Source organism: Tiliqua scincoides, chromosome 1 (genome assembly GCF_035046505.1).
Source record: "Tiliqua scincoides isolate rTilSci1 chromosome 1, rTilSci1.hap2, whole genome shotgun sequence".
In the NCBI taxonomy this organism is placed as follows: Eukaryota; Metazoa; Chordata; class Lepidosauria; order Squamata; family Scincidae; genus Tiliqua; species Tiliqua scincoides.
Window position 1 is genome coordinate 119420981 of NC_089821.1, and position 19154 is coordinate 119440134.

At 41.1% G+C, this 19154-nt stretch overlaps 1 protein-coding gene across 1 annotated transcript in view; it reads right to left on the bottom strand.

Annotated features, from left to right (window-relative positions):
• Positions 1-332: 332 nt before the first annotated feature.
• Positions 333-19154, bottom strand: part of STK17B (serine/threonine kinase 17b) — a 30354-nt gene continuing 11532 nt past the window's right edge. Inside the window, exons 3-8 of the mRNA XM_066635833.1 lie at positions 14616-14828; positions 7979-8123; positions 6707-6833; positions 5288-5336; positions 3319-3498; positions 333-2788 (exon numbers count right to left, since the gene is read on the bottom strand). Coding sequence (XP_066491930.1) covers positions 2497-2788; positions 3319-3498; positions 5288-5336; positions 6707-6833; positions 7979-8123; positions 14616-14828 — 1006 coding nt within the window. The 3' untranslated portion in view covers positions 333-2496. The remainder of the gene's footprint in view (positions 2789-3318; positions 3499-5287; positions 5337-6706; positions 6834-7978; positions 8124-14615; positions 14829-19154) is intronic.

The window sequence follows — 19154 nt, forward strand, 5'->3', positions numbered from 1 at the left end:
AAATATGAGCTTATTGTTCCTGTTTATTATCCCCCCACCCCAAACATTGTGATGCTATAGCATTGTAATTTGAGTAGAAACACGATACGGCACAGAGACATACTGGCTGCCATCTCAGTGAGACTTATAGGTTCACAGTAGATGCCAATAACTATTTACACACACTTATCACAGCTCAATAACACCGAACACAGGACAAAGAACTCAGAATATTTATCATTCCAATAAAATTATATACAAACTTATGGCATAAACAAATAAGAAACCTTACAAAATTAGAGATTTAAACAACTGTCAAAATTTAGAATTGTCAGATTCAAGTTACATCCAGAATTTACATACATATACAAGTGTTTACAAAAACTAAAAAAGTTTTGTTGACTAGAAACAAATATTGACTTATTCAAAATTTTAAGAAACTGTAAGAGGAAAGGAGTAAGAAATGTAAACGTCTGAAAAAAATACCACAATGGAAACATATTTATTCTACAATAAACTGTTTTATAAAGTGCTGGTATTATCATTATTGTGGCATACTGATTTGCTTACCTTTCTTTCATGTTAAACATGTATTTCTGCAATACAATCTTCTGTTTTAAAATGCCTAAAATTAACACTTTAAAAATCAAATCCAATGCAATAATTTGTCACCCCCCTTTTCATGTACAGTTTTAAGTGATAGTCAGAAGACGATATGGCTTTCAATACTGAAATCCTGCCCAAAATTCACAAACATAGGCTTGAATCTGTATCACCTTGAGCTTAAAATGGCATTTCTCAAACTGTGAGGGAGTTTTACTCCCTCAGTGTTTTGGGGGGAGGGGCAGTGACACGATCCTCGGGATTGCATCACTAAGGGGGGCAAGGGGAGGATACTTTCAACTTACTTGTAACCAGGTAGGGTTGCTTGAGGCCGCTGGAGGTGTGGGAAGCCCTGTGCAACCCTCCACAGGGCTATCCGAGGCTTGGAATGTTCAGTAAAAGTGGGCGCAAACCACCTCCTGCAAAATGGAAGTGCTTAAAGGGGCAAGGGAAAGCGTTACATGAACTGGTGGGTCACGACCCACCAGTTTGAGAACCACTAGCTTAAAACATATGTTGCAGCACACCTACCTCCAATGCCAGCCTCACTTCATGGCTTATGAAACTGGGTTGGTTGAGTGGATGGCACCCCTTATTCTAAGCAGAAGAGCAGCATGTTTGAGGATTTGGGGTTTTATTATGTTTGTGAAATAATTGGTTATTTAATGTAGCAAAACACTGATTCTTTCCTCTGTGATTTTGTTCCCACATTACTCATGCTGATGAATAGTAACCTGCACATACAATACTACCAGGTCTCAGTTGGATAAGACCAATAGATTCAACTGATAAATACTAGGACAGAAAAATGTAATTTGAGGGAGTTAACTTCATCTAAAGATGACAAAAAATAGACAACTGCTTCTTTGTGGTCATCACATCCAACACCTACTTTTGTAGGATATCTCATTGAGTAAAACTGGGGGTGTGGCTATGAGCCTTCATACTTAAGCCCCACAAGATCTAACCTGCCCTTAAGAGATATATGGTACTGCAGAGATTCTCCTGCCATGATACAGGAGCTGGCTAACACAACACTCTGTAAGAAAATAGCTAAGAGCATTTTCACACTGCCTTTGAGCATTTTGCATATTATTTGTGCATAAACATGAAAGTTATCAATGCAGAACAAAAAGTAAATGGTTACTGAGAAAATGTACACTATAGACTTGAAGACACTATATTTGCATTACAGAGATGGGGAATGCAAAAACGTAAGCGCCACTAATGGAAACGGTCCAAGGCTGCAATCCTGCACACACTTTGAGAATGTTCCACTGAGTCCAGTGAGGCTCATTTCTGTGTAACCCTGCACAGGACTTGGCTATCAGTCAGGAAGCCTATCCAATCACCAGCAGATGTTCCAAATGGAAACACAGGCCTGAAGGGCTTAATTATAGTACAGCTATGTACTTATAAGTCACTGGTTTTAATCATTCAACAAACTATGACAGTATGAGACTATATTGCAAGACTAGTTCAAAAAGGCCCATCTCTATGCTTTGCAAACGTCTTAGAGCTATAATAGCAATCCAAAATATTAATGGATTATTAGATCTCTTTGGTTTAAAACATGACTAGCATGTGTTTAAGTAGGCATAATTTGTTAACATTCAGAAAATATTTTCCCCAGTTTGCCCACTTTATTATAAACACATCAAAAGCCATTTTGGGGGGATAAAAATGTAAAAAGTGCACATATACTCAGTTGCCTGTTTGCTTCCAAGGACAAGTCACCCCATGTGCCAACTCCGGTTTCCGAGAAGTCAAACCCATTGCCAGCAATGGCAGCACAAAGAAGGGCTAGCCAACCCAAGAACAACTGAAACAGCATTGCCAGTATAACCACAATGCAGAAGTGGACAAGCCACAGTCCTAAAGCATGTACCACCCAGAGGAATTCGAACTTGACATTCAGCTCAAACAACCTGCAGGAGTGCATTTGTCCATGGGGAACTCTTGGGGGTACTGCAAAGAATCATCAAAGCGAAATCTTTTGGAGACTGTGCTGCTGTCTTCTGGAATGTTCTCCTTATCCTCTCGCTCACTGCACATGAGCCTGTTATTATTTCTTTCTTCTGGGTACTTATTCATGCAATCAGGCATCGAAGAAGAACTGAGGCTTTCTTCGGGGCTGTACAACAACAAGACATCTCCTTGCCGCAGCCAAGAGTGGGACAGACAGGCCTCTGCTGTTGGACGCTCTCTTTAAAATAAAATTTAAAAAAGAGGTATTAAGCTTATTTGAGAACGATAGTTGAGCCCACTGAAGGGATGGTTCATGGACCACTTGATACTGAAAGAGCAGTGCCAAAGAGGGCTTTATTCCTGGTCAACAACTAGATTTGGCAGGCAGCCACTGAGAGGGATGCAAGCCCACCCGCTCCCCATCCCATACACTTCATCGCCTCCTTGCCCTGACAGTCCTTGTAACTCACTCTCCCACCCACCTCACCCCTCAAGTTCTCACCACAATTTTTGGCAAGGAAAGAGGAGGAGAGGGAACTGTAGACAAAAGCTTGTTGTCTGAAAGGTCTATACTGTGCTCTCCTACTCTACCACTCCTTGCCAAAAACAGATATTTCAGACAGTGGGAAACAGATTGTTACATGCATGTGAGCAAGGGAAAAAGAGCAGGGAGGCTCATTCTTCCTTCATTCTGCCTTCTTTTCTTACACTCATGATGCAATTAGAAGATTATATGCAAGTTTCCTTCCCTCCAAATCACCTACTTACTCAGGATTTTTAACAAGTAACTTTTGAATGAAGTCTCTGGCCAATGATGAAATTGAAGCAAAAGTCTCATCTGAGTAATCTACATTCACTTGAGAAATATTGAGGTATGTTTCTTGTTTATCTGCTCCCATGAAAGGCGATTCATGTGTAAGTAGCATGTATGAGATGACACCCACACTCCTGCAATTAAGAGAAAAATTAGACATTTTTTCCATTCTTATATTTAAAATGAACATTTCCTGGTTTTAATAAATGTGAAAACAAATTTGGTTTTCCTCCTGAAGCATTAAAATGTTTCATTGGTATTTTTCACATTGGCAAGCTGGTTATCAAAGAAGAAAGAATGGCAGGCATGGATCAAATGAAGGCCAGTAATCCAATTCTGCAGGACAGTACAAGTTACTTATCAGAGCACCAGAGAGTGATCGATTGCAGTGAATGGAAATAGCTTCCTGTACACACACACACACACACACACACACACACACACACACACACACACACACTTGCACATATGGAGATGGTCCAGATATCACATGCACAATACTCCAAGTGACTAGGCTTCCTCATTCAGTGCGAAGTCAGGGGCAGGCCCATACTACGGTACTAAATCTGGATATGCGTTTCCTAGGAGTCCCCTGTGCAAATCATGGAACTCTAAATCAAGCTGCAAGCACATTTAACAGATTTTCAGTGTACTCCGATTCAAAGCTGAGCCGAGATAAGAATCCAAAGCACAAAAGTCTGTACAGGTTTAGCAGCAATGTTAACAAATTCTTTCAAACTGAATGAGGAAAGAGAAGATTGGTAACATCACAGGATTCTTTTTAAAATTTTAGACTATTTTCCTAGATTTTTTCAATAACCTACTACTCCAGACTCAGTAGTCCTAAACATTAACTGTAGCATATTACTTGCTAATTTTCTGCAATCTGTTACTCAACAGGGACACAGAATGGTGGATATTTTCACCCTTAGAATTTAATTATTCAACCATAGCAAAGATATCTTCTCATACACCCCAGTTTTCAGGCCAGAATTACATTAAAATCCAGAATATGTTTTGATACACGTGCTTGGTAAATCATACAGTATTTTCTTTGGCACAAGCCAGTGTGGCAGCTGGAATATTCGATTAGGACTTGAAGGCCAAGGCTCAATTTCCTCCTTAGCCATGAAATTCATCAGGTGTCTATGTAGGAGTTAATGGAGACCATATGTATGTCCATGCACTCCACTGGACTGACAGTCATCAGTCACACTGATCTCCCAGCTTTCCCTTTGCAGCTATTAGAGGAAAAGGAGGAATCAGTGAGGACTGCCAAAGTAAGAGACTGCCCCCCCATTCTCCTCTCAAAGTCTAGTACCACTGCCACCTAATGGCTGGTGGAGGGTATGCTCTGTGGTTATTATAGGAAGTGATGGCAGCACAGAATGCCAAAGAGGAGTAATTAAGCAGGCAAGAGTCACTCTCCCCGTTAGTCTAATTAATGCAGCCAAAACTGACAATACAGTAATAAATAATTACATCCCCTTGAGCTTGGAGAGTGTGGGAAGGGGAAAGAAGAAGAGCATGCAGGCCCAGCAAAGGTAAAATCTTAACTATCAAAGATGTCCTTTTAAGAGCCTGTAGGAGTAAAAAGATATGCGGGCACCAAAGGACATAAGTGAGAGGGGGATTTTACATCTACGTCCTCAAGAAGTTGAAGATTTAAATGGGTAGAAACAAAGGGAAAACTTATAATGGAATCCTTGTATTGGTCAAGTAATTATAAATGGTCACCACACCCTCAGGAATCCTTCACCTTTGACAAATGAGCAGCTACAAATATTTAAGTCAAAACAGTCCCCTTCCTCCTTTCTCCGTTGTTCACTTTGTGCCTATCTTGACTAAACCACTTGGGGCAGGAACACATAAAACATTAGTGCACATAGGTGACACTATATTAACAAAATAATGTGAGCTTACCATATATCTGTTGCTGTAGTAAGAGGATCATAACTCAAGACTTCTGGTGCTGGGAGAAGGGAAAGAGGACTATTAAGTACAGATTTAAAAAATTTTCATGGATAGTCTTTGTTAGAACAAAGTTGCTATAGTACTGAATATACTAGACAATTATTTGTTGTGGGCCTTTGATAGCATTTTACAAAAAAGTTTATGCAACTAAACAAAAAAAGATCCTATTCAGCACCTAAGGAACACTTCATGCAGCTCTTCCCACTGGGCAAGCTTTAAATGCAAAGGAGCATTTAACTGAGCCTGCACAATCTGGCCACCCTTTATTGCAGCAGATCAGAGGATATTTTACATAATGGGGGGGCACACAAACCCAAGACTTGGTGACTGTGACAAGATGCAGCATACTATTGGTCCAATCCTATCCTGACTGTTGCATGCTATGGGACAAACCATGATAGGATCACGCTGTTGATCAGGGAATTTCATACTTGCCTATCTTTTCTCTTTACATCTTCTTGTTAAATCCTCAGCCCCTAATTTTGATACTACTTCCCTTATTGTCTCCCTACAGCATCTTCTTTTTCCATCAGTTGTTCAATTACAATGTTAAAACTGTTATGGTTATAATTTTTCACCAAGTTCTCTCTGCCTAGCCTCAATAGTTCTGAATCAAATTCGGCACCCCTCATCTTTAACTATACATAATACTTTACAGTACAAACTTGGGCCATAATTGGGAAAGAATAGGCCATAATTATTTGTACTTTGCACAATGCTTAACACTTTACTAGTAGTTAAGAACTGTTAACTGGTAGTAGTAAGTGCATATCTCAGCAGAAGAAATGGCCCAAAGTTAGCATTGCACTTGTGATAGCTCTGGTGGTAACAGGCACAGCAGCATATGGAAAAGCCAACTTTCCATTTTCTATCAAATTATGATTGTCACGGTAAGAATCATGGTAAACACAACTATGTATCATCTGATGCAATTACTTAGCACAGTTTTGATTTATGAACCTCATTTTGCATGCCAATGGAAAGAAGAGATAATTGAAATGAACAAACATTCAAGTGTAATTAATGCAAGGGAATCCTAAGGAATCTAGAAACTTATATTCTGTTCTAACCCATATTATATTCTATTAGTTAGTATATATTTATTCCTTTAAAAATCATACAGCACACAAATTTTAGGAAACCAATCTTTCCTGACCAATGCTGATGAATACAATGTTTCCTGACCAATGGTTGAAAAAGAACTGAGGAGAGGGTGTCCCTTTGCCTTATATACAGAGTAACAATATATGTTCCATAAGCATAACTGGTACTGTACTGAGAAAAATTACACTGTGTCAAGATATGCATGGAACTAGTCAGAGAGAGAGAGAGAGAGAGAAAACAAACTGTGCATACACAGTGACATACCTTGATATTCAGGGGTTCCAACAATTTCCCGTATTTCACTACAACTGCCAATCTTTCGAGACATACCAAAATCAACTATTTTTATATCACCAAGGGGATATGGACTACTCAATAAAATATTCTGGGGCTAAAGGGAAGAAGCAGGAAAAAAGTTTATATACAATTTACAAAATATTAAAAATGTTTGTTAGAATACTATTAATAAACCATAAACCACTTATGATAGAATTCCACTAATACCTGTAATATATCAATATAAGTGGCCAGTGACTGGACTCACTGCAATAAATCTATTAATTTTTGTATAAACCTCAAGGTCAGTTTGAAGTTTACCAGAATATACAGGTGATCCTTGGTTCACAGCCAAGTTGGTTTCACCCAAAGGAGGGCTTTGGCAGGATAGCCAAAGTTAGATGCCTGCAAGTTAGATGCCTGCACTTGGGGTGAAGCATTCTAGTCAGGACCCACTGAGTTTATCAATTAATTAATACACCTGGTCCTAATTGTTACCAAATTTTTTATCATGCACATTTGTTTGGGGGAATACCCAGGCAAAACACTGACCACAGAAGGTAAGCACCCACTTTCACTCACCATAGATGGTAACTAGGATGAAAGGAAGCAAACACATTGCCTTCTGGTGCAATTCTATTTCCCTAAAGGTTCCTTTTAGTTTAAACAAGAGAGAAAAGCCAAATAGATATGCACTGTATGCGCATCTGATTTGGTCTCACTAATCCAACTAATGCCAATAATTCACTAGCACACAAAAATCATCTTAAATGGATTGATGAGGAAGCATGGCTGGTAATGGAGAGGAACAGCAAAAGGAATAAAGTTCTCTTTCTTTGGAAATTGAAAATAGCAAAGATAAATAGATGCAAAATACATGAACAATGGGAGGATGTACATTATTATCCTTCTATATTTAAAGATAAAGTCAGGCAATTGTGATACAAGTTGCATCAGGATAAAGCTTTCTTTATTACAGTTTATTTTCAATGATTTGACCAGTATGTATATATGCAATGACATCCAGTTTATGGCTCTTAAGATACCCCTGAAAAGAACTGTTAGAATTACAAATTTTAAAAATACGTGCACTAGTTTCACTAAGGCCACAAGAAGTGCTACTTTAAGAGACACTAAATATTTTAGCACCCATGCAAATTTCCTCTATTCATAGAGCCATTTTCCTCTTGTTTTATTAAAAAGCAGCATCAATACAAGTACAGATCAGATGACCCATTTTGAACTGCTATACAACATTACCTTTAAATCAAGATGCACAATATTATTCCGATGTAGATGAGAAATGCCTTCTAGAATTTGCCGCATAAGCCTAATAATATCAGTTTCAACTATGGTTTCTTCTACCTCAGGGAGACAGAGATTAAATATTTCTCCTCCAGCAGCACTGAAAAACAACACATGTGCACAGAAGAAATATTGAGCATGTTACTCACAAAACAACAAGGTTCAGCCACAGGGGCTAACCTTACTATAGCATAATCAACACTTCTGTTGCCTTAAAGCAGCCATTTTCAACAACTGTGCCGTGGCACACCAGTGTGCCACGAGTGGTCCACAAGTGTGCCACAGGAATTTGGGGGAAGGTCATTTATTAATAGGGCAAATGGGAGATGTGAGCCCCACTGGCAGCATGGTGTGCCTTGTCAGTTGTCAAAAACCTGGTGGTGTGCTTTGACCATTTTAGTGTCTTGTCAGTGTGTCATGAGATGAAAAAGACTGAAAATCTTTCAACTGCCTTCAAGCAGCCATTTTCAACTACTAGCACATTGGTGTGCCGCGGATAGTCTGCAGGTGTGCCATGGAAATTTGGGGGAGAATCATTTGTTAGTAGGGCCACTGGGGGAAGCAAGGCCCTGCTGTCAGTGCAGTGTGCCTTGTCAATTGTCAAAAAACTGATGGCTTGCCTTGACAATTTTAGAGACTTGTCAGTGTGCCATGAGATGAAAAAGATTGAAAATCGCTGCCTTACAGGCTGGAACAAACTTATGTTCAAGATAGAGTTTGTTGGAACTGAGCATTTTTATCTTGCTGATTGTCTTTGATAATTACAGTGAAGACAAAGGAAAAAAAGAAATCATTCAGGGGTTTTCCGCCCATCCAACAGAAACAAATTCTTTGGGGAAGGGGTGAGGAAGTGATGGTGAAGTTATAAGCTGCAAAACTGTATGCATGGTGTCACACTCCTGAGGTCAGTTAAATGATATCAATTTCCAGAATCCCGGCATATATCAGAAAAACAAAGAAGATTTAGGAGAAGCTGATATCTGAGCACAGAATGCGGCTGACTCAGTAAACAAAATCAATATTTTATTTCTAAATAAACATGAGACCTCCAAACCAAAATCCAGAAAAACAATTTTATCTTGCTCAACTTTAAGTGTTCTCTCTTGGACTTTCTGAAAATGACCCCTATAATTCTATGAGTGACTCAAGACATTTTGTTCTGAACTATTTTTACCCTAAGTGTTAAAAAAAGCTATTCAACTATTACAAGCTGTTACCACAACTTTTCAAGAAATGCTAAAAATGAAACCCTCGTATTTTCTGGAACGTATTTTAATTTTGGCACTCTAGTCACATACCTTCACTGAACTAGTCATATTTAGTTAAATAAAACACACTTTTGGAAACAAGATGAAAACAAAGTCTATGCCAGAAACACAGACAATGGATTGACACTATTCAGTGCTGCAACATTTGTTTGCTTCCACTGCTTCTAAAGATTCCCATGTGCACACCGTGCTTCTGCAATTTCTTTAATCCAACTTTGGCTCCTTGTGTTTTGGGTGATGCGTACAATCGCGTGTTCCAAAGCTGGAAAAAGATGTCATTCCACAGATCAAGTTATCTATGGGTAACAAATTATAATGCAGGCAAGTTTCAGCCCCACACAGTTCCAGGCCACCTGTTAGATTAATTTTGCTGCCTCTGTGTGCCCTAGAATTGTAGACACTACAAACTATTTGAAGGCTCTGGGCCATGGGACAAGATCAGAAGCAGCCAGGCAGCTCTTGCATGAATGCAACTCCAATACCCTGAGGCTGCCTGGCATCCTTTCCTTTGTGTAGAGAGAGGCACAAAGCACCTGTCATGTGACCAGCTAGCTTGTGGTTTTTAAATTGAGCAAACTTGGAGCATTATCCTCATGTGCCAGCACAAGCCTCAGGAGAAAAAAACAGGGTGTTTTATTCTTTTGTACGGGATGGATGAAGTCCTTAAACTATACCTATAGAAACAATAACCCACAACAGTAGCCACAAGTGACCTAAACTGCTTTTCCTTATCAATTTGCAATCCAGACCTAAGAAAGAATTGTCAGATTATAGCTCTATGCAAGAACACTTAACAGGGGAGACAGAAAGAGGTCCAGTTGTTTGGCACAAAAGCTCCCTCTTGCTACAAAGAACTCTGAAAAGAGGGTAGACAGAGCCTCCCCTAGCAACCCTATCCAGGTCCAGTAATCTGGGTCCAGGACAATAACCTTTCAGGTGTCTACAGCTACAAATTTCACCACTGTGAACTGGAATCAAGTTGTACTTTCTGAAGATAGAAAGATACGGGCAGCTTCCACCAGTTCAGCTGTCATACCTAGTAATAGTGAAACAGGAATGTTACATTCCTCTATTGCAGTGGCACTCAAACTGATGGGTCGCAACCCACCAACTCATATGATGCCTTCTTCCCTTTAAGGGGCAGGGCGGGGGGAAAGCAGTGAAGCAATCCCCAGGATTGTGCCCTTGAGGAGGAAAGGGGGCTAATTTTAAACTAAACATATATGCTCTCAGGGTCAAGGAGGTGTGGGATGCCTTGCAGAGCACTTGCAGGGCCTTCTGCGGCATCTAAAATGTGAAAGTTGCAAGCACAATTAAACCGGAAGTGGAATTTCCGGTTTCGTTGTGCTTGCAACTTTCACTATTTGGAAACCATGGGGAGACCTGCAAGCACTCTGCGGGGCTCCCCCCCCCCAAACCTGGGAACACATATGTTTAGTTTAAAAATAGCCCCCCTTCCCCTGGAGGGGTGCTATCCTGGGCATTGCTTTGCTGCTCCCACCCCCACAAAGACTTATCCTAGGAGTAAAGCTCTCAAGAAATTTGAGAACCACTGCTCTATTGCAAAGATCAAGCCACCAAGTGTGCCCACTGAAATTCTCTAGTACAGTACTTCAAGACTCTGGAGCAGGGGTGCCCAAACCCCGGCCCGGGGGCCACTTGCGGTCCTCGAGGCCTTTCAATGCGGCCCTCAGGGAGCCCCCAGTCTCTAATGAGCCTCTGGCCCTCCGGAAATTTATTGAAGCCCGCACTGGCCCAACACAAATTCTCTCAGCGTGAGGGCGACTGTTTGACCTCTTGTGTGAGCTGTGGGATGACAGCCCTTGAGCTGTTGCAAGACCTTCATTCATTCAGATAAGTTCATCTTTAATATATTCATTATGTAAACTTATGTAAATTTATACAAATTTTAAATGTAAATTAATTCTTTCTCCCCCCCCCCGGCCCCCGACACAGTGTCAGAGAGCTGATGTGGCCCTCCTGCCAAAAACTTTGGACACCCCTGCTCTGGAGAAATAATGAAAGGCAGCATTTTTTTTCCCTTACTGCTGGCCCCCTTTTCCTGATGAAGCCTCATTGTTTTAAGAGCATCCCTTTTATATTTAACAATGCAAAGTGATAGGTTCTGTTTGTTTTCTTCTTGTTACAATAGCATACAAGAGCAAGAGGATAGAAATTTTCTCCACCACAAAACAAAAGTTACAGCATGTTAACCGTAGACAAATCTGGCAAGGAATTTATAATGAACTTATAAAGGGCTTCAAAAATGTAAACTGAATCTAAGTGGAAATGCTCACAAGTGCCAAAACTGAACAGCTGAATAGTAAAAACATTGTTAGGGATCTGATCATGCTGACAGTTTTAAAAGGTGTGAGGAGGACTGTTTAATAAAAGAGCACTCTCTTTTGGACAGAGACCTGAATCTGAAAAGTTATTTTCAGTGTGAAACTTACTGGATATGATCTAGAGACTATAGTTCAGGTATACAGGTCCAGCCTATTTATACAGATTTTTTATACATGGATTTGACTCAACACAAATGGCCACTGCAAATGAGAAAGAATGTGCTGATCCCTGGAGAAGGGGAAAATGCACCCTTTTAAAATCAGGGTTTAAAAAACTAAACAGTCCTTTAACAATAACCTCCTTAATGAGGGGGGGGGGCAACTGGCTGAGAATCCATCAATCCTCCTCTCTCCAGCGGACCCCTCCCTTCCCCTGAGCACATGAAAGAAAGGTGATCATTTTGCATTGGTGAAGGGAGGGGCTTTGTAAGCTTTTGGAGGATGACTGATTGAAGGATTGTCTTTTTAATGACTTATCTTACATCACAAAGGTCATCAGGGTTGTTTTTAAATCACTGGAGCAAAGAAACTTTGTTTTTAAAATTGATTTGCTATAGTGTGGTTTTTTGCCATCCAAGTGAGTGCTTGGAACAGAACCCATGCAAATAATTAGTCTCAACCTGTTACTATATTATATACTAGTATACTACTATAAATACTGTATAACAAAATTTGAACAATTTTCAATGTTTATTAATTTTGCTGTGAGGATTTCAAAAATGCTGCTATTTTTGGCATGACATCAATAGCTTAGCCACAATTTACACTATGCAGTTGTATTAGATGTCATGTATTACAATGCATTAGGCTAGCTGCCTCCGAACTCTGGCCTGCAGGTCGGACCCGGCATTTTAGGATTGCTTATCTGAGTGCTGTAGTGGAGACTTTCCATCTAGTTTTCACAGCTGATCTTTGCCAAAATTTGTGCCTGGCAGCCACTTCCCTGAGAAGCTACAGAGCCAACCTACAGCTTGATGGGCAATGGAAGTGGCTGCCAATCACAAGTTTCTGCCAAGATCAGCTGTGAAAACTAGAAGCTGTGGCGCAGAACATAGCCTTTGCTACTGCCACACCTGGATGGGTAATCCTGGGGTACAGCAGGACACAGTTTGGAGACTGCTGCCTTAGGCAAAAGAACAGATACAAACACAAAATTTAACTAAAATTTAACCCAACGCCTTGGGTGCCCTTCGGTGAGAAAGGCGGAATACAAAAGTAAGATTACATTAGAAACGTTTGTAAGAAAAATTAAAAATTCAAGATAAACAATTTGTGTTATACAGTATAATCAGTAAATATATATTCTATATTTTAAAATAAGTAAAGCAAATCAGGTGGTCAAAATGCAAAGGTATCCTGTAGAATTATACACCAAGAAGATTGTGAAAAAACTAACAATTGAACACACTGCTAAGTATACAAAGTACAAAGTGAGTTAACAAGAGCATAGTAAATGCCCAATTCAGAAAATTTACATGGCACTTTATTCAATGATGACTCATAAAAGGAAATGAGAGCAGTGCCAAAAAAATAGAGGAAGGAAGGGACAGGTTACACACCCCAACTTGATAAAATTTACCAATGCTACATGGTCATTGCACTAACAAAGAACCTGTTTGCATAGGTTTATATCTGTGCACAGGTTTATTGCACGGGTTCATTTATATCTCCATTTAAGCTCACTGAAGCCTCAGATACAGCAGAGAACACTTTGCAGAGCTGAGATTGGACCTGGAATAGAGCTGTGGGGACAGGTGCAAGGCCAGGCAGCAGCGTGGTAGTGTGTGTGGTGAAGAGGGGCAAATGAGAGATAGCAGCACCAATGGTAAACAGAATAAGGGAGAAGTATCCACAAAATAATTTTAAGACTGATAATTTTGTGCATGGATGGAATAGAGATCTCTTGCAAATAATGAGTGACTTGTGTGTGATCTAGCACAGGAAAGTGCATTTGAGTTTGTGTAAGGAGGAGAGAGAAGGTTAAACATGGAATTCCTGTCTATACCGAGAAAGGATACATTCAGGAACCTTCGAAACCATGTATCCCAGATCACAGGAAACTAGTCTGCTCCCATTCAAAGGACCTTACAGTATCTTTTGCAGTCACCATATTGGAATTGTGAGAAAATGGCCCAGAAAGAGACACCCCTGGGATAATTCTCTTGACTGCTATCATGATAGTCAAGAGGCATTTGCTCACAAACCCCCAAATGTCATTCTCAGTATAAACCATTTGACACCTTTATATATCCAATCTTGCTACAAGAGATTAAACAGAAGATAGGCTAACTCAACTTAATCACTTATTGCACAATCCAAACTAAAGACACACACAGGCCAATGCAGTTCCACCAATGGAGCAGGTTGTGGAGGGGAGACAGTCTGGAGGTTTCCTTGAGATAAACAAACTTTCATTCCTTTACCTTGGCTTAAGCCTTCACTCCCCAATGGGTCTCCTCAGATGAAAACAAAACCAAGTAGTTTTATCCATTGTCTTTACAAGATCCAATGCTTAGAACAGACATCTGTTCTACTGCAGATTAATTTTTACTGCTATCATTGTACAATACTTTAAAAGACAGTAGGTTATACCCATTGAAAGTTAATTACTAAATTTTACTGAAATTAACAGGACATAAATTAGTCAGGTAACTTGTCTCATTGATTTCAGTGGTGCTTAATGATGATTAACTTTCTTTGGATATAATCCAATGATTTGCCAGCTATGCATAAAATTAGAAGACAAAGACATAGTTCAATGATAATAGTGTCACTGGTAGAAGTACAGGTCATGCCAACCAAAGTGCAGGTCATGCCAACAGAACTAAGACCCCAAAACTACCAGAGCTAAATGCAACAGAAAGTACAGAGTACAAAGTCTCTAATGTTGCCTACTTGCTATGCTTACTCAACTAATGAATACACTCACAGATCTATAATCACAATGAACACAATGAAGAGGACATAATGCATACTTACTATTCTAACACTAAGATTATTTCATTTGTTGTTTCATAGACTTCATGGAGATTTACCACACGGGGACTTGGCTTTGTTAATTCCAGAATGGCAATTTCATGTAAAATCTCTGCTTTGCAGTCTTGGCCTCTTCTCCTCTTCTTCAGAAATTTCGCTGCATATTCCTGGCCTGTAGATTTTGCTATACATTTTCTAACCACCGCAAATTTTCCTCTGTAAAGGAAAGAAGGAACATTTGTGAAATTTGTATCCCAAACAGAAACATTAAGAATAATGTTCAAAAATAAACTGAAAAATAAATATTTCAAATTAACATTAATATCATTGCTTTGCAAGTAAGGATATTCCTTGTATTCCTTGTATGTGTATTCCTTGTACTCATGGCTTTATAATCATTAGTTGGGCCTGATGAGATCATCAAACTTGGGGAAGAATTCCCAACAATCAAAAGGTTAAGTCTCCTGTCCTCCTCTTATGGCAACCACGATCTATTCTTCTCCCTTCTTCTGAACCCTCATGCCAAATTTACATTCTCATTACCCTGCCTCACCCCACTCCTTTGCAAACCTGAAAACATCAGAAACAGAACAAAACTGTAAAGAAAGTTAATCACTGCACGTTTACTTAGCATGCGTAATTTATTCAGAATGCATAATTTAGATTTCACAGGTTCTGAGTGCAAGAAAGGACAGCTAACCCTTTAAGGTGGCTCCAAGGAGTTTTACTCTTCACATGATTGCAGATTTTTATATCCAAGACAGTCACATGAGTGGACTCTCCCATTTAAAATATCACTGCATTTAAGAGTTTCTGAATGGTGCTAATTTTGTTAGTTTCATTACGACTCAATTAAGAAACCTTAGCAGAGAACAGTTAAAGCAATAATTCTTATTGTACTTAAACGGATCACAAAAAATATATATAGCACTTTAACCAACCTACAATCGCCATTTCAAACATAAAAAATACTGCACAAATGAAGTTACTAGGCACATAAAAGATAGTGCTGCGTTTGTGATCCTGGATAAAAGACCATGTAAAGTGCTGTAGAAGCATTTAATTACGCTTTACTCCACCCTATGACCTAGTATGATGCTAGCAACTTTGTTTAATATAGAACAGGTAAGTCATTTAGGTTTCCAATGTAAATTACAAGGTTTTTGTTTTTGCCTCCTTAGAAGAGCTCCAAAAAGAGATTTTCTCTACCAAGAGAGAAACTCTTTCAGCTTTTAGCCTTTTTCAAGCACATCTTGCTTAAACATCTGCCCAAGCTTTTCAGTTTACAGAGATTTTATCATAAAGAGCTGCAAACTTTTAGGTTCAAATTGCTATAGTAAGTTATCAACAAACAGGCCATGCTCTTCAACTGGGTTAGGTCCACTTGAGGATCCTTTGAGAACTAATCTATATATTACAACAGTGGTCTTAGATCAGGTCATGACCTTACCTACCATGAGCTAAATATTCAAGGTTGCATCCCAAATGCCTTACATAAAAGCAAAGGCACTTCTGTTCAAAGGGGGGGGGGATTTTCCCCATCTCTCTTTAATCCTGCAGCCTACCATACCCAATACATTTCTGTTCCAGAGGGTTCCCTAACCCCTCAGATCACTGGGACCAGCTGCATTCATTCAAGCATTCTTAAGGAATTCAAGTGTGAAATTACTGATCTTCTGACTAAAATTTCCCCTGGGGGCTGGGGATAAGAATAGGCCCTCAGTTTGGCTGTACTTGTCATAAGAGGCGACTAAACAGCCACCGGGTGAATGGGACTCATTAGCCTGGGAAGGCAGCTCATCCAAGAGAAGGAAAACTCTGATCCCAAACCTCCACTGCCTTGTGGCTACATCCAGTTATGGAAAAGGCTTCTGGAGTCAACCTCGAGGCAAAATCCGGAGCCGGAGTCCCTGAGGCAGTTCATGGCTGAACACAGTCACGTTCTGGCAACTCCTGCGACGCCGCTGGAACCAATCGTATTGGCCTCTGCCTTTCCATTGGACCATTTCAGCGACGTGGAGAGGGGGGATTTGCTGCATGGGTAACAGCCTATCCTCCATACCTACTTTACCCAGGCTTCGTGCACTGGAGAGGACACTCTGTTCCAGAACCACCATTCAGAGCGTGACACCATAGTCTTCCGAGACTGAAGGATGCCAACAAGATGACTAAAATATCCAACTGGTCCCTTAAAACAGCCAGTGTGCCAGAGAACCGAAGGACAGGTTATGCCATATCAATCTTTAAAAAAGGAGGAGGGGACCTGGAAAACTACAGACTAGTCAGGGTCAGCTTAACAGAATGGTCAGTTCTAGGTAAGGTAGCGGAAAACCTAATAAAGGATAACAGTCTGGAGCATATTGAAGAGCTAACTTTGCTGAGAGAATCAGCATGACTTCTGTAATCAGTTTCTCTTGCCTTACAAAACTCTTACAGTTCTTTGAAAAGGACAAGAGGCATATGGATGTAGGTGAACACATTTATGTTATACTGTATATCTGAACCTTCAGGAACCATTTGACACAGTTGCTCATCAAAGAATAATGAGAAAACTCAACAGTCAGGGAATAAGTAGGCAAGTCCACTTAGGGTAGGGGTCGGCAACCTTAAACACTCAAAGAGCCATTTGGACCCGTTTTCCAGAGGAAAAAAAACCGCAGGAGCCACAAAACCCTTTTGATATCTAAAATGAAGATAACACTGCATATATAGTTTTGTTTTTTTTACCTTTATGCTCTTATAGGTCCCATTTTTATAATGTAGCCCCCTCTTGTAGCTTTTAGTTAGTTTTGTCATACATTCTTGTCCTGTGTTTACAGACGCCTGGTCCTCTATGGTGTTTTGCCTGATTCCAAGGCCATTCTCTGCCTGGAGAATTATGCCCACTTTAACCAAATTAGCTCCCCTTCTTTCCCCCAACAAATGACCCTGGTTCTGCCCTGCACTCCTGCTGGACCCCACCACCAGGGTAGCTTGCCTGTTCAACCTGCAGAGGTCCTCTCTCCTGCCAGCAGCCTCCCGCCACTACAGCAGACCCTTGGTCCACAGCAGGTCTTGGGCACAGCAGCCACACACCAAACTCCAGTGTCTCCAGCAGTTCGTTAGTCACAAAGTCAGAGTATCCAGGGCAGAATCCAAAGTCAATAAGCCAAGTCACAGTCCAAGGTCAGATTCCAAAGTAAGTCAAATCAAAGTCAATAAGGCAAGTCAGTCTCCTCGCCTGCCTCCAACCTGCACTCCTTCTCCAACCCACACCCCCCTTCCTGCCTCAGGTGCTCCTTATATCTCAGAGGGCCCTATTGCCTTCAAGTGGCTGCAGCTGTGCAGCACACTCTGCTGGATACCAAGGCCTTACCCTTAAATAACAACAACAACAGGTATTTATATACCGCCTTTCTTGGTCTTTATTCAAGACTTTATTCAAGGCTGTTTACATAGGCAGGCTTTATTTAAATCCCTTATTAAATAGGGATTTTTACAATTTGAAAGAAGGTTCTTTCTTTCAAGAACCATTACATTCAGGTGTTTCATTCTGATCTGCCCTCCATCCTGGCCTCCATCCTCCCACACTCAGAGCAGATGGAATTGCTCGGCCTCAGCTTGTCAGCTGCTTCAAGGTCGCACGGTGCCAGTGGCCTCGAACTGGCGACCTTGTGGATGTTATCTTCAGGCAGACGGAGGCTCTACCCTCTAGACCAGACCTCCTGGGGCCACTGCTGACACCACATCTACCTCCTCACCAGATCTTCCAGGATTCCAATACATATGTCGGTTATGACATCTGCTTATCTTACATGGATACTAAAGAACTCCCCCCACCTTCCAGAGGCACCCTGCTGGAAGGAAAAAAGGACAAAGACTCCAGAGGTGGGGGGGAGCCATAGGCCAGCTTCTGCCCTGCCTGCCTGCCCTCCCTCACTCAGGCTGCAACCCTCTCCACACTATCCTGGGAGTAAGCCCCATTGGCTACAATGGGACTTCTGAGCAGACAAGTTGGTTGGAGCTCTCAGGTTGCAGTCCTCTCCACACTTTCCTGGGAGGAAGCCTCACTGACTACTTGTGAGTAGACATGCATAGGAGGGGGCTGAGGCTGCAACCGTCCACACCTTCCTGGGAGGAAGCCCCACTGACTACAGCTTACTTGTGAGTAGACCTGCACAGGAGGGGGCTGAGGCTACAGCCCTCCACACCTTCCTGGGAGTAGCCCAGGGACTACATCGGAGCTTGCTCTCGAACAGACCTTTGCAGGCTCCCACTCACCCGTCCTTGCACTTGCCCTTGAGCAGGCTCCAAGGCTGCCATCCCAGGCACCCTTTCCTGGGAGTAAGCTTCATCTGCTGTAATGGGACTTACTACTGAGTAGACACACCAGATGTCTCCTCAGCTGTGGAGGAAAAGCCTCTCCTTGCACTGAGTGGGGACCGGCTCAGGGAAAGGCGGGCTGCAAGGGCTCACAATGGCGGAGGAGGGCATCTTGCTGGAGAGTTGGGGAAGGGAAAAACAGGGAGCTTAAGCCTGCAGAGCGGGCAAAATTGAAAAGGG